At 46.4% G+C, this 15774-nt stretch overlaps 1 protein-coding gene across 1 annotated transcript in view; it reads right to left on the bottom strand.

Annotated features, from left to right (window-relative positions):
* LOC118381379 (transcription factor SOX-5-like) overlaps positions 1 to 15774 on the bottom strand; it is a 138132-nt gene that overhangs the window by 5679 nt on the left and 116679 nt on the right. Inside the window, 4 exon segments of the mRNA XM_052492010.1 lie at positions 2819 to 2992; positions 3259 to 3367; positions 8253 to 8425; positions 15514 to 15700. Coding sequence (XP_052347970.1) covers positions 2819 to 2992; positions 3259 to 3367; positions 8253 to 8425; positions 15514 to 15700 — 643 coding nt within the window.

The raw sequence follows: 15774 nt of genomic DNA, 5'->3' as shown, positions 1-15774 counted from the left end.
GACCAAAATAATGGTGTTCCAAAAAAGGTCCAGTCACCAGGACCACAAATACAAATTCCATCTAGACACTGTTGCCCTAGAGCACACAAAAAACTATACATACCTTGGCCTAAACATCAGCGCCACAGGTAACTTCCACAAAGCTGTGAACGATCTGAGAGACAAGGCAAGAAGGGCATTCTATGCCATCAAAAGAAACAAAAATGTCAACATACCAATTAGGATTTGGCTAAAAATACTTGAATCAGTCATAGAGCCCATTGCCCTTTATGGTTGTGAGGTCTAGGGCCCGCTCACCAACCAAGACTTCACAAAATGGGACAAACACCAAATTGAGACTCTGCACGCAGAATTCTGCAAAAAATATCCTCCGTGTACAACGTAAAACACCAAATAATGCATGCAGAGCAGAATTCGGCCGATACCCACTAATTATCAAAATCCAGAAAAGAGACGTTAAATTCTACAACCACCTAAAAGGAAGCGATTCACAAACCTTCCATAACAAAGCCATCACCTACAGAGAGATGAACATGGAGAAGAGTCCCCTAAGCAAGCTGGTCCTGGGGCTCTGTTCACAAACACAATCACACCCTACAGAGCCCCAGGACAACAGCACAATTAGACCCAACCAAATCATGAGAAAACAAAAAGATAATTACTTAACACATTGGAAAGAATTAACAAAAAAACAGAGCAAACTAGAATGCTATTTGGCCCTACACAGAGAGTACACAGCGGCAGAATACCTGACCACTGTGACTGACCCAAAATTAAGGAAAGCTTTGACTATGTACAGACTCAGTGAGCATAGCCTTGCTATTGAGAAAGGCCGCCGTAGGCAGACATGGCTCTCAAGAGAAGACAGGCTATGTGCTCACTGCCCACAAAATGAGGTGGAAACTGAGCTGCACTTCCTAACCTCCTGCCCAATGTATGACCATATTTGAGAGACATATTTCCCCCAGATTACACAGATCCACAAAGAATTCGAAAACAAATCCAATTTTGAAAAACTCCCATATCTACTGGGTGAAATTCCACAGTGTGCCATCACAGCAGCAAGATTTGTGACCTGTTGCCACGAGAAAATGGCAACCAGTGAAGAACAAACTCCATTGTAAATACAACCCATATTTATGCTTATTTATTTTATCTTGTGTCCTTTAACCATTTGTAGATTGTTAAAACACTGTATATATATATATATATATATAATATGACATTTGTAATGTCTTTACTGTTTTGAAACTTCTGTATGTGTAATGTTTACTGTTAATTTTTGTTGTTTTTCACTTTCTATATTCACTTTGTATGTTGTCTACCTCACTTGCTTTGGCAATGTTAACACGTTTCCCATGCCAATAAAGCCCGTGAATTGAATTGAGAGAGAGAGAGAGAGAGAGGGAGAGAGAGAGGGAGGGTGGGGGAGAGAGGGAGAGGGGGGTGGGGAGAGGGGGGGAGAGAGAGGGAAAGAGAGTTGAAAGCAGGTTAAGTGTTGTCCTCGTTCACTGTGCTCATCTCACCATTAGAGTTCAAAATGAGTACCTTACCCTTCCTGTTCACTTTCGTAACACAAGCTAGCAGACACACACATACCAACACACACAAGCCTGCGAGCAGGCACGCAAGCAAGCACACGGCAAGCATGCACGCGATTGTATTTAAATACAATGTGCACAATATGTTCCACAGCCTCTTTGCAGAAGGCCTACCCATTTCTAAACCACTAAAACACATCTTCTCCAATCTGGCTCTTTACAGTATATCTGGCTGCAGTGTATAAGCGTGCCTGTGTGTCTATCGTGCTCTGGCCCCAGTGTGTGTGGTGTGGTGTGTGTGTATCTGGGCTGAATTTACACTCTGCTACTGCTGTATGTTAATGGGTAAAAGCTGTCTGTGCTGGCCTGGTTAGCTAGCACACTCCTTTCCTTTCCCTTCTCTTCCCTGCTGGAATAGAAAACTCCTTCTGTTAACATTCGAGAGCGGGCCCTTATTAAAACCAGATTTCCCAGTGTTATAAAACGTTTAGGAGCTCTTTAAAATGTCACAGACTGGAGTGCTTGTTTAATGCATAATGAATTATATCATCATTGTTGAAGCTCTCCGTTCTCTCTCCAGAGCTAGTCATTAAGCGCTCGTTCCACAATACCGCTTCTTGTGAGGATCGCGGAATAGTGTGTGTGTGTGTGTGTGGATTGTGTCGCGTCTCTCTCCCAGGCTTAGACGCTGTGGGTCTCTGGGGACCCCGCTAGGTTCCCAGCCCTCTGTCTCAGTAGTGCTGCTCGCTAACTACACTACAGATGTTCAGGCAACCAGAGATAAGGACGGGACAAAAGATACTGTCAATCAGACTGCTGCCGTCACAAAGAGAGACAGAGGTACGGTGTGCGATAGGGGCCACACAGAGCACAGTGACAATGACTGAGTACTGATGTGGTGTGGCTAGGGAAGAAGAGAGAAATACACACAAACACACACATAAGAAATCATACACACATGTACATAACTAAGCACATTGAGAAGTAATTTCCATAGAGAGGAGTTGAAGGGGAAGAGTGCAGACAGATCATGTATTCTTCTGCACTTGAGGAACACAGAGAGAGAGAGAGAGAGAGAAAGAGAGAGAGAGCAGCCTGGCCACAACACAGGGGATCAGCTCAATCAGGTTAACATGCATTCTCATGCCTCTCTCAGTCTCTCTCTCCCATCTTCCACTCTCTCTCTATTCTTCCTTGAAAGGCAGGCACACTCCTTCTCTCCCCTCTCACACCCCTCTCTCCCTCCTCTTCCCGTCTGGAGGGGGTCTTAGTCTTACCGAGGATTTTGCTGATGTTGGAGTTGTGCATGTCGGGGAAAGCCTGGAGAATCTTCCTCCTCTCATCCTTTGCCCAGACCATGAAAGCATTCATGGGTCGTTTAATGTGTGGTTCGCTGTTGCCTCGGCCCCGGGCCTCACGGAACATCCTGGAATCAGACACACTGGGGCTGCCTGTGGGAGGGAGGGGGAGAGAGTGGATATATACACATACATTAACACAATCCAACACACGTATTCATATATGCATAGATTCTTACACACACACACACACACACACACACACACACACACACACACACACACACACACACACACACACACACACACACACACACACACACACACACACACACACACACACACACACACACACACACACACACACACACACACACACACACACACACACACACACACACACGCACACACACACACACCATCTGAGTCTCCACTCATGGTGAAGTCCATCATGGTGTGGTTGAACTTCTCTCTGTCCTCTGTCTGCTGCTTCAGCTGGTGGCTCAGACTCTCCAGAGCTGCCTTCTCCTGGAGAGAGACAAACAGTCAGTCAAACAGTCAGTCAACATGGACACCAATCAATCAATCTTTGGACACATTAGACTGCCTGGTTCTCAGGGGGCAGAGAGACACAGGCGTCAGTCAATCAACATGTTAGGTTAAGATATCAGTCAATAACCAGGCTATAAAGCTATAGATTAACACATGTAGATACTGTATGTTGGATGTGTGCCAGAGGGTGTGTGTACCTGTGTTGTTAGGCTTAGTGGGGACAGAGGGCATAGTTAGTTGGCACTAAAGCATTGTGCTCTGGTCTTTAACCAGCCTGTCTATGTGGCAGGGTGGAGACAAGAGGGGCAGAGGGCAAGACTGGCACTGAAACAGGTAACAGCTGACGTCATTACAGGAATGACATTGAGATTGTGTTTGTGTCCATCTTCTATGATTGGATGTGTGTGTATGAGTATGACTGTGTATGTGTGTGTGATATATCTCAGCAGCCACCTGCATGGTTATGCTGGGTGTCTATCTCCCCCTCTCTCTGAAGCCCTTGGGGTCGATCCATTAGAGAGAGGCGCTACACACACGCACACACACACACACACACACACACACACACACACACACACACACACACACACACACACACACACACACACACACACACACACACACACACACACACACACACACACACACACACACACACACACACACACACACCGTGAAGGGCCACACTGCACGACCCCCTGCGTATTTATTACAGACAATAAAAGGCTGATTGACTTACCATTTACATGGGTAATGCAACCAGCTGAAACACACACACACACACACACACACACACACACACACACACACACACACACACACACACACACACACACACACACACACACACACACACACACACACACACAACCCCCCACCCCCCTCCCCACACACACACACTCTTCCCCAACCCCAGAGCCTGCATTTACAGCTTAATTATACGATTAGAATCCATCCCAAAAGCAGTGCATTTTTAAAAACAACACTCCAGCCCTGGCCTAACCATTAGGAGATGACCCAGCCAGACTGGCACTAGCCTAATCAAATGCATGTCTGTTTAACAGCACTACAATTTAATTGTTCAGCTGAGATAATTCATCAGATTTGAATAAATATCATTGCTAAAGAGAGGGAACGAGCGGAGAGAGAGAGTGAGACAGAGAGAGAGGGGGGAGAGAGAGTGGAGACAGAGAGAGGGTGGAGAGAGAGTGGAGACAGAGAGAGAGGGAGGAGAGAGAGAGTGAGACAGAGAGAGAGGAGAGAGAGAGTGGAGATAGAGAGAGGGGGGAGAGAGAGTGGAGACAGAGAGAGGGGGAGAGAGAGTGGAGACAGAGAGAGGGGAGAGAGAGTGGAGACAGAGAGATAGGGAGGAGAGAGAGTGGAGACAGAGAGAGGGGAGAGAGAGAGTGGAGACAGAGAGAGGGGAGAGAGAGAGTGGAGATAGAGAGAGGGAGAGAGAGTGGAGACAGAGAGAGGGGGAGAGAGTGGAGACAGAGAGAGGGGGGAGTGGAGACAGAGAGATGGGGAGAGAGAGTGCAGACAGAGAGAGATGGGGGAGAGAGAGTGGAGACAGAGAGATGGGGAGAGAGAGTGGAGGAGAGAGATGGGGGAGAGAGAGTGGAGACAGAGAGAGAGGGGGGAGAGAGAGAGTGGAGACAGAGAGAAAGGGGGAGAGAGAGTGGAGACAAAGAGAGAGGGGGAGAGAGAGTGGAGACAGAGAGAGAGCGGGGAGAGAGAGTGGAGACAGAGAGAGAGGGGGGGGAGAGAGAGAGTGGAGACAGAGAGAGGGGGGAGAGAGAGTGGAGACAGAGACACAGGGGGGAGAGAGAGTGCAGACAGTGAGAGATGGGGGAGAGAGAGTGGAGACAAAGAGAGGGGGGGGAGAGAGAGTGGAGACAGAGAGATGGGGAGAGAGAGTGGAGGGAGAGAGATGGGGGAGAGAGAGTGGAGACAGAGAGAGGGGGGAGAGAGAGAGTGGAGACAGAGAGAAAGGGGGGAGAGAGAGTGGAGACAAAGAGAGAGGGGGGGAGAGAGAGTGGAGACAAAGAGAGAGACGGGGGAGAGAGAGTGGAGACAAAGAGAGAGGGGGGAGAGAGAGTGGAGACAGAGAGAGACGGGGGAGAGAGAGAGTGGAGACAAAGAGAGAGGGGGGAGAGAGAGTGGAGACAAAGAGAGAGGGGGGAGTGGAGACAAAGAGAGAGGGGGGAGAGTGGAGACAGAGAGAGGGGGGAGAGAGAGTGGAGACAGAGAGAGGGGGGAGAGAGTGGAGACAGAGAGAGAGGGAGGAGAGAGAGTGGAGACAGAGAGAGGGGAGAGAGAGTGGAGACAGAGAGAGAGGGGGAGAGAGAGAGTGGAGACAGAGAGAAAGGGGGAGAGAGAGTGGAGACAAAGAGAGAGGGGGGAGAGAGAGTGGAGACAGAGAGAGACGGGGGAGAGAGAGTGGAGACAGAGAGAGAGGGGGGAGAGAGAGAGTGGAGACAGAGAGAGGGGGGAGAGAGAGTGGAGACAGAGAGAGAGGGGGGAGAGAGAGTGCAGACAGAGAGAGATGGGGGAGAGAGAGTGGAGACAGAGAGATGGGGGAGAGAGAGTGGAGGGAGAGAGATGGGGAGAGAGAGTGGAGACAGAGAGAGAGGGGGGAGAGAGAGAGTGGAGACAGAGAGAAAGGGGGGAGAGAGAGTGGAGACAGAGAGAGTCGGGGGAGAGAGAGTGGAGAGAGAGAGAGAGGGGGAGAGAGAGAGTGGAGACAGAGAGAGGGGGGAGAGAGAGTGCAGACAGAGAGAGATGGGGGAGAGAGAGTGGAGACAAAGAGAGAGGGGGGAGAGAGAGTGGAGACAGAGAGAGACGGGGAGAGAGAGTGGAGACAAAGAGAGGGGGGAGAGAGTGGAGACAGAGAGAGACGGGGGAGAGAGAGTGGAGACAAAGAGAGAGGGGGGGAGAGAGAGTGGAGACAAAGAGAGAGGGGGAGAGTGGAGACAAAGAGAGAGGGGGGGGGAGAGTGGAGACAGAGAGAGGGGGGAGAGAGAGTGGACACAGTGAGAAAGAGAGAGAACTAGTGAGAGGAAGGGATTTGTCTGCGTGAAACTATTTGTGTGTTCGAAACAAGTGACACCAGAAAAAAACCCTGTCCCAGATAGTAAAACACGTCTAGTATTGATCGGTGTCTGTGTCACTGTATGTATGGAAAGTTCACTGCAACCTCAACGCCAATCAATCCCAAACCATTTAAAGGGTTGAAGAAGGGTTTGTTGATATCAATAATTAAGGTCCTCCTGACTGAGGGTCTATGGGTAATAAAAACCTTCTAGAGAAAGACAGCATAACTGTGTTAGACCCAAAGCCTCTCTCTAAGTAAGAGTTGAGAATAAGTTGTTAAACAAACGGAAAGCAAAACTATTTATTGTGATCCGTGTAATCCAATCAGATGAACAGAGAGACTGTACTGTACAAGAACCTTATAAAAGTGACACCCAGGCATCATGTGCCACAGAGGTAACGTTCAGCCAAGAGTTACAGCATATTAATCATCCTGGTCTATCCATGTGTTAGAAATCAACTGGTCATGGTTTGCTCTATTTGAAACGGTTCAACTATGGAGGACTGAGACTGAGAGGAGTGGAGGATTCTTCTTCTAATGTTGCTCATCCAGCTTCATCCATCCACCCAGTAATCATCCAGCTTCATCCATCCACCCAGCAATCAGGACAATTATAACCCCAGAGGATTAGGAGTTGAGCTGGGCAGAGAGTAGTGGACGTTTCAGGTCCCTATGGAGCTATGGGGTTCACATTGGAAGTCAACTCTGAATAAATCACTTGCTTTAAATACCACATTGTCCATTTTAGGTATGACTCTGTAAATGTGTGTGTAGAGAGAGAGCGAGAGAAAGAGAGAGAGAGAGGAGAGAGCTGTTGACAATCAGCAGTGCAGATGCTCTTTAAGATCCAGCATGCTGTCGTGCTTGTGTGTGTGTGTGTGTGTGTGTGTGTGTGTGTGTGTGTGTGTGTGTGTGTGTGTGTGTGTGTGTGTGTGTGTGTGTGTGTGTGTGTGTGTGTGTGTGTGTGTGTGTGTGTGTGTGTGTGTGTGTATGCGCCTGCATGTGTGCACCAGCTAACTCCCAGTGTGTTTAACGAATAACCACAATTTAGCCACGCTGCCGAGGAGCGGGCGCCGTCACTTCCTATTAGCGTCTCCCCGACGCTTCGCTAGCAGGCTCCCCGTGCCCTCCTCCTGCACCCCCTTACCTCCCCCACCACCTCCAGCCTCCCCAACACCCACCCTGCCCCCAGCATGCCTCACAGACAGACACACACACACACACACACACACACACACACACACACACACACACACACACACACACACACACACACACTCATTACCCCAGCCAAGGGTTTCTCTAGCTGAGTAATGTATCTTTACTGCTTTCATTACACAGCTTATTGACAATTATGACAGTTTCGACATATACAGACATAATGCTGAATTACATTTGGTCTTAATGTATCGTATTATATCATATTACAATATATTGTGTTGTAATATATTTTATAAAGGTGATTTAAACAGATTATGACATTATATTACATCCTATTACATTACATTGTAGGATAATATCGTAAATTGTGCATTGCAGTACTTTGTGGATTTGTTTTCTTCCTGAAAAGAAATGGTCATTTAGAAAACGCTGTTATCTAGAGAGCGTCTGGGTGCATGTGCTGGTTCAGTTGTTTTATTTATTTTGTTTTATTATATATATATTTTTTAAAATCATAATGTCATGGTACAGAGTTATCTCCTGTTAGTAGTATGAGGACAGAAAGGCACGGGGTTGTGTTTAAATGGATGTACTAACATATCTGACCTTGTCGGAGCGTCCGTTGTTCAGGCTGAGGTTGTTGACGGCGGCCACCTTGGCGTCCAACACCTGCTGTTCTCTCTTCAGCTGCTCCTTCATCTGTCTGGCCTCAGCGAAGGCCTTGGTCACAGCCTCGTGGTCGTTCAGATAGCCCCCCGAGGACAGGGATGACAGCAGGTCTGATGAGGAAGAGAGACAGACATAGAGTAGAGTATATGTTCATATTAGAGACTGGATGACAGGACAGGGATGACAGCAGGCCAGGAGAGACACACAGAAGAGCATGGTCCTATTAAAAACTCAATGAGGGGAAATATCAGGAATTAGTTTATATATATATATAAATGTATATAAATGTATATATATATATATATATATATATATATATATATATATATATATATATATATATATATATATATATATATACACACAGTGCCTTGCGAAAGTATTCGCCCCCCTTGAACTTTGCGACCTTTTGCCACATTTCAGGCTTCAAACATAAAGATATAAAACTGTATTTTTTTGTGAAGAATCAACAACAAGTGGGACACAATCATGAAGTGGAACGACATTTATTGGATATTTCAAACTTTTTTAACAAATCAAAAACTGAATTATTGGGCGTGCAAAATGATTCAGCCCCCTTAAGTTAATACTTTGTAGCGCCACCTTTTGCTGCGATTACAGCTGTAAGTCGCTTAGGGTATGTCTCTATCAGTTTTGCACATCGAGAGACTGACATTTTTTCCCATTCCTCCTTGCAAAACAGCTCGAGCTCAGTGAGGTTGGAAGGAGAGCATTTGTGAACAGCAGTTTTCAGTTCTTTCCACAGATTCTCGATTGGATTCAGGTCTGGACTTTGACTTGGCCATTCTAACACCTGGATATGGTTATTTTTGGACCATTCCATGGTAGATTTTGCTTTATGTTTTGGATCATTGTCTTGTTGGAAGACAAATCTCCATCCCAGTCTCAGGTCTGTTGCAGACTCCATCAGGTTTTCTTCCAGAATGGTCCTGTATTTGGCTCCATCCATCTTCCCATCAATTTTAACCATCTTCCCTGTCCCTGCTGAAGAAAAGCAGGCCCAAACCATGATGCTGCCACCACCATGTTTGACAGTGGGGATGGTGTGTTCAGGGTGTTGCTTTTACGCCAAACATAACATTTTGCATTGTTGCAAGTTCAATTTTGGTTTCATCTGACCAGAGCACCTTCTTCCACATGTTTGGTTTGTCTCCCAGGTGGCTTGTGGCAAACTTTAAACAACACTTTTTATGGATATATTTAAGAAATGGCTTTCTTCTTGCCACTCTTCCATAAAGGCCAGATTTGTGCAATATACGACTGATTCTTGTCCTATGGACAGAGTCTCCCACCTCAGCTGTAGATCTCTGCAGTTCATCCAGAGTGATCATGGGCCTCTTGGCTGCATCTCTGATCAGTCTTCTCCTTGTATGAGCTGAAAGTTTAGAGGGACGGCCAGGTCTTGGTAGATTTACAGTGGTCTGATACTCCTTCCATTTCAATATTATCGCTTGCACAGTGCTCCTTGGGATGTTTAAAGCTTGGGAAATCTTTTTGTATCCAAATACGGCTTTAAACTTCTTCACAACAGTATCTCAGACCTGCCTGGTGTGTTCCTTGTTCTTCATGATGCTCTCTGCGCTTTTAACGGACCTCTGAGACTATCACAGTGCAGGTGCATTTATACGGAGACTTGATTACACACAGGTGGATTGTATTTATCATCATTAGTCATTTAGGTCAACATTGGATCATTCAGAGATCCGCACTGAACTTCTGGAGAGAGTTTGCTGCACTGAAAGTAAAGGGGCTGAATAATTTTGCACGCCCAATTTTTCAGTTTTTGATTTGTTAAAAAAGTTTGAAATATCCAATAAATGTCGTTCCACATCATGATTGTGTCCCACTTGTTCTTGATTCTTCACAAAAAAATACAGTTTTATATCTTTATGTTTGAAGCCTGAAATGTGGCAAAAGGTCGCAAAGTTCAAGGGGGCCGAATACTTTCGCAAGGCACTGTATATATATTTTTTCTGTGTATTTTAGTTTGAATTAAATAATATATTTAAAAAAATAGAATCAAAATAGAATTGACTAGAAAAAGACTAAGTGATTGTTGATTGTTCAACTGTAAATGGAAACTATGTCTCTGTTTGTCAGATTGCAGATTGCTCCAGCTCTTTCAGAGATAAAACTATTTGGATGTAAATAGTCTCTAAGGCCATCCAGAATAAACACTGTCCTTAACCCTGTGAGGCGAATACATGACCACACACACATAGAGTCGCACACCCACCCGGACAGGCTGTGTGTGTGCCTCAGTGTGTACCTGTGTCTAGGCCTCCTGTCTCTTAGGCTCCACTGAGAGACAGAGACCTATAGATCACACGCACCCATACACATACAGACACCCCTGTCAAAAACCTGCCATGGGATGTTATTTCCCGTGGTGAACGTCACTCCCACCCAGCGGCAGACAGAAACACGCAGAACGGTAAACACAGTGGGCATCGGCATCCTGACAGACCATCTAAAAGCCCAATCCCTCAAATCTCAAATCTACACATCATTCAGTTTTATTTCAAAGCTCCAGCAGTCCTCCTGAAAGGGGATACAGGCTTTTTGTTGGACAAACTCACACATGCATGCCCGCTCACTCGCTCGCTCGCACACACACAAACACACACACACACCTCCTTTCTGCCTGCCTGTCCACACTCGCAAACACACACGTTCCCTCACTATCCATTTAGTCTTTTTCATCCAAAAGCTTATGGGATTCTTTGAAGAGTAGAAAAGCGCAGGCAGGCAGGCAGCATCCCGGAAGATTACTCCTATTAAACCCAAAAAGCCTGCTAATTTCCCCCTCCGGAAACATCTGCCCAACACATATCAAAGATGATTCAATATGATTCTCTGCTTCTTTTCAGCGTTGTTATTTGTGTTATTGCAGCAGCTTAGCGGACGGAGCGGCAGCAGCATCTGCTGTGTGACTGTGAGAGGCGGGAGGTCGGAGGGAGGGATGAGGGAGGCCGTGCTATCGCTCTCTCTCCATCTCTGGGTTAGCTCTAACAAAGAGCTTCTCCAAGCTTATGGCCCTTTATCTGTCACTAATCCCTCCTGCTAATGCCATCGCAGGCCAGATTACGCTCTCAGATTTGTAATGACAGAGGAGTGAACTCTTACAGAAGTCATAACGGCAAAAATTGGATGCAGAGGGCTGGAGAGAGAGAGAGGCCGCTGGGGTGGGCTGTGTTGGCTGGCTTGCTGGATGGTAGTGGGTTTTAATCTGGATTCAATGTGTGTGTGTGTGTGTGTGTGTGTGTGTGTGTGTGTGTGTGTGTGTGTGTGTGTGTGTGTGTGTGTGTGTGTGTGTGTGTGTGTGTGTGTGTGTGTGTGTGTGTGTGTGTGTGTGTGTGTGTGTGTGTGTGTTTGTGTGGATAGAAATAATGGATGTGAACGTGTGTGTGTGTGTATGAGCAGAGATGGACTGTGTCTATGTTCTTCTCTCTTTTTATGTGTGTGTGTGAGTGTGTGTGTGCACTGTGTGTGTGCACTGTGTGTGTGTCCTTGAGTGTCTGATTGCCAACCTAGGCATGACCCAGATAGGAGGGCTGGGGCCAACAGTGAGACACAGCCAGAGCCCAAACCCTACCCTACCCTGCAGCCTCACTCTGCCCTGGCACTAACGATTCAGTGTGGCCACACACACACTGTTGAAATTAGAGAGTTACACAGAGTGGGTCTCAGCAGTAGAGGTCACAGACACTGACAGTTCTCAGATCAGACTCTCTGAGACAGTCATTGAGGAGAGGTTGGATTGTGGGCGATATACTGATAGAGGACAGATGCTGTGAGGAGACTGGACAGAGAGGAGCACGCACACATACGCCCCAACACACACACACACACACACACACACACACACACACACACACACACACACACACACACACACACACACACACACACACACACACACACACACACACACACACACACACACACACACACACACACACACACACACACACACACACAAAGAATAATAAAACCATTGAAAGTCAAAACTCCCTGTCTCTCTGTGTTTGACTTCAATAGCTAACAACACAAATCTTCTTCTGACCTGGTAAACATTCTAACAGGAACAGATGGAAACAGACTGTGTGCCGTGGCAGCAGACAGACACTCATTGTGATCGAAATGAAACGGCTTGCCTCAACATCTTCCCTCTGAAACTTTTACAACCTAATCCATTTGTCAGAACAAAAAACATCTGGGACTTAAATCCACTAATCTGCTATTAAATCCTGCGATTTGCTGAAAAACATTGAGATTAGAAAGAATACAAGTTAGAAATGCCCAACTGCTGCGAGAGGAGGAAGGGTGTGTGTCTTATAATGTGTGTGTGTATTATAATAGCTGTGTGTGTGTGTATGGTTGTGTGTGAGTTCTAACAGCCGTGTTGTGTGTTTATAATAGCCTTGCGCTGTGCGTGTGTGTGTGTGTCTGCTGTTATTGTGTTATTAATGCATGTTGTTATGTGTGTATCGTTCTGTAAGAGGCTTGTCTAATCTCATCTGTGATAAGTCCCGTCTGTCACACAGCTACTCTATTCGTCTGAAAAACACACTCTCCTCTTCCATCACTCCATTTCCCCTGCTACCCTTCACACTCTTCCATCTCTTCTCCTCCTCCTTCTCCTCCTATTCAAACCCCCGCTTAACCATCCCTGCCTCTCTGATGCTAATAAATGCTTCACAATAATATACCCTACAGGCATACACAATGGGAAAACATAGCCTACACTAATTATAGCATATCATTTTTGTTTGTTTGTTTGGTTACTTTTACCCCTTTTTTCATGGTATCCAATTGGTAGTTACAGTCCTGTCTCATCACTGCTATTCCAGTACGGACTCGGGAGAGGTCGAAGGTCAAGAGCCGTGCGTCCTCCGAAAAACGACCCGACCAAGCCGTACTGCTTCTTGACACAATGCCCACTTAACCCAGAAGCCAGCCGCACCAATGTATTGGAGGAAACACCGTACACCTGGTGACCGCATCAGCGTGCACTGTGTTCGGCTCGCCACAGGAGTCGCTAGTGCACGATGGGACAAGGATATCTCTTCCGGCCAAACCCTCCCCTAACCCGGACGACGCTGGGCCAATTGTGCGCCGCCCCATGGGTCTCCGGTCACGGCCGGCTGCGAACCCAGAAACTCTAGTGGCACAGCTAACACTGTGAATCAGTGCCTTAGACCACTGCGCCACTCGGGAGGCCTAATTACAGGTCAATGGAGTCAATGAACTGTTATTGTAGCATGAATAAATGACTTAAAACACTACTTAATGGTGATGTGAGTGAAATAAATTACATTAATGTACATACTTTAAATATCTACTACTACTAATATTATTATTGTTAATGTTATTACTGTTATTATTATATATATTGTCTCATCGCGCACCAGCGACTCCTGTGGCGGGCCGGGCGCAGTGCGTGCTAACCAAGGTTGCCAGATGCACAGTGTTTCCTCCGACACATTGGTGCGGCTGGCTTCCGGGTTGGATGGCGCTGTGTTAAGAAGCAGTGCCGCTTGGTTGGGTTGTGTATCGGAGGACGCATGACTTTCAACCTTTGTCTCTCCCGAGCCCGAACGGGAGTTGTAGCGATGAGACAAGATAGTAGCTACTAAACAATTGGATACCACGAATTTGGGGAGAAAAATATAAAATATAAATATATAAAAAAATCTACACACAATACCCCATAATGACTTCATAATACCCCATAATGACTTCATAATACCCCATAATGACTTCATAATACCCCATAATGACTTCATAATACCCCATAATGACTTCATAATACCCCATAATGACTTCATAATACCCCATAATGATAACGCAAAAACAGGTTTTTAGACATTTTTGAACATTTTTTTTTTATCCTGGAAATATCACATTTACATAAGTATTCAGACCCTTGACTCAGTACTTTATTGAAGCACCATTGCCAGCGATTACAGACTTGAGTCTTCTTGGATATGACGCTACAAGCTTGGCCACCTGTATTTGGGGAGTCTCCCATTCTTCTATTTTCAGGTCTAAGGTTTAAGTCCAGGCTCTGACTGGGCCACTCAAGGACATTCAGAGACTTGTCCAGAAGCCACTCCTGAGTTGTCTTGCCTGTGTGCTTAGGGTCGTTGTCTTGTTAGAAGATGAACCTTCACCCCAGCCTGAGGTCCTGAGCTCCCTGGAGCAAGTTTTCATCAAGGATCTCTCTGTACTTCACTCTGTTTATCTTTCCCTCAAACCTGACTAGTCTCCCAGTCTCTGCCGCTGCATAACATCCCCACAGATGATGCTGCCACCACCATGCTTCACCTTCGGGATGGTATTGGCCAGGTGATGAGCGGTGCCTGATTTACTCCAGACATGACGCTTGGCATTCAGGCCAAAGAGTTCAATCTTGGTTTCATCAGACCAGAGAATCTTGTTTTCATGGTCTAAGAGTCCAGTCCTCTAGGTGCCTTTTGGCTAACTCCAAGCAGGCTGACATGCCTTTTACTGAGGAGTGGCTTCCGTCTGGCCACTCTACTATTAAGGACTGATAAGTGGAGTGCTGCAGAGATGGTTGTCCTTCTGGAAGGTTCTCCCATCTCCACAGAGGAACTCTGGCGCTCCCTAACCAAGGCCCTTCTCCCCCGATTGCTCCGTTTGGCCAGGCAGTCAGCTCTAGGAAGAGTCTTGGTGGTTACAAATTTATTCTATTTAAGAATGATGAAGGCCACTGTGTTCTTGGGGACCTTCAATCCTGCAGAAATATTTTGGTATCCTTCCCCAGATCTGTGCCTCGACAAAATCCTGTCTCACAGCTCTAATTCCTTCAACCTTATGGATTGGCTCTGACATGCATTGTCAACTGTGGGACCTTATATAGACAGGTGTGTGCCTTTCCAAATCATGTCCAATCAATTGAACTCATCACAGGTGGACTCCAATCAAATTGTAGAAACATTTCAAGGATGATCAATGGAAACAGGATGCACCTTCAATTTTGAGTCTCATAGCAAAGGGTCTAAATACTTATAGAAATAAAATAAAAATTACATGTATTTTTATACATTTGCAAAAATGTCCAAAAAATGTATTGTGTGGAGATTGATGGGATTTTTTAAATGTGTGTTATGTTCAATTAGTGTATGCGTGGTGAGTGGGCGCAGTCCCTTACCTATGGAGCTGACTCTGGACGGTGGTCCTCCGACGCTGGAGGGGGCTGTGCTGTGTTTCATGGACCCGGTGCCATGGTGACCCAGCTTCATGGTGGGGACCTGTGGGGAAGCGGGGGAGGTGGGTGACTTGCTCTCGCTTGCTGTCTTAGGCTTGGACGACAGGTTCAGGGGCTGAGCACCCTCGTCCTGCAAAATCAAAACACACCAGTTGTGGCCTAGTGGTCGCTGGGTGGGTTCAACCAATCACTGAGGATCACCTC

The sequence above is a fragment of the Oncorhynchus keta genome, chromosome 33, assembly GCF_023373465.1.
Source record: "Oncorhynchus keta strain PuntledgeMale-10-30-2019 chromosome 33, Oket_V2, whole genome shotgun sequence".
NCBI classification, from domain to species: domain Eukaryota; kingdom Metazoa; phylum Chordata; class Actinopteri; order Salmoniformes; family Salmonidae; genus Oncorhynchus; species Oncorhynchus keta.
The sequence above is the reverse complement of the archived record's forward strand: the minus strand, read 5'-3'. Positions and strand labels throughout refer to the sequence as shown.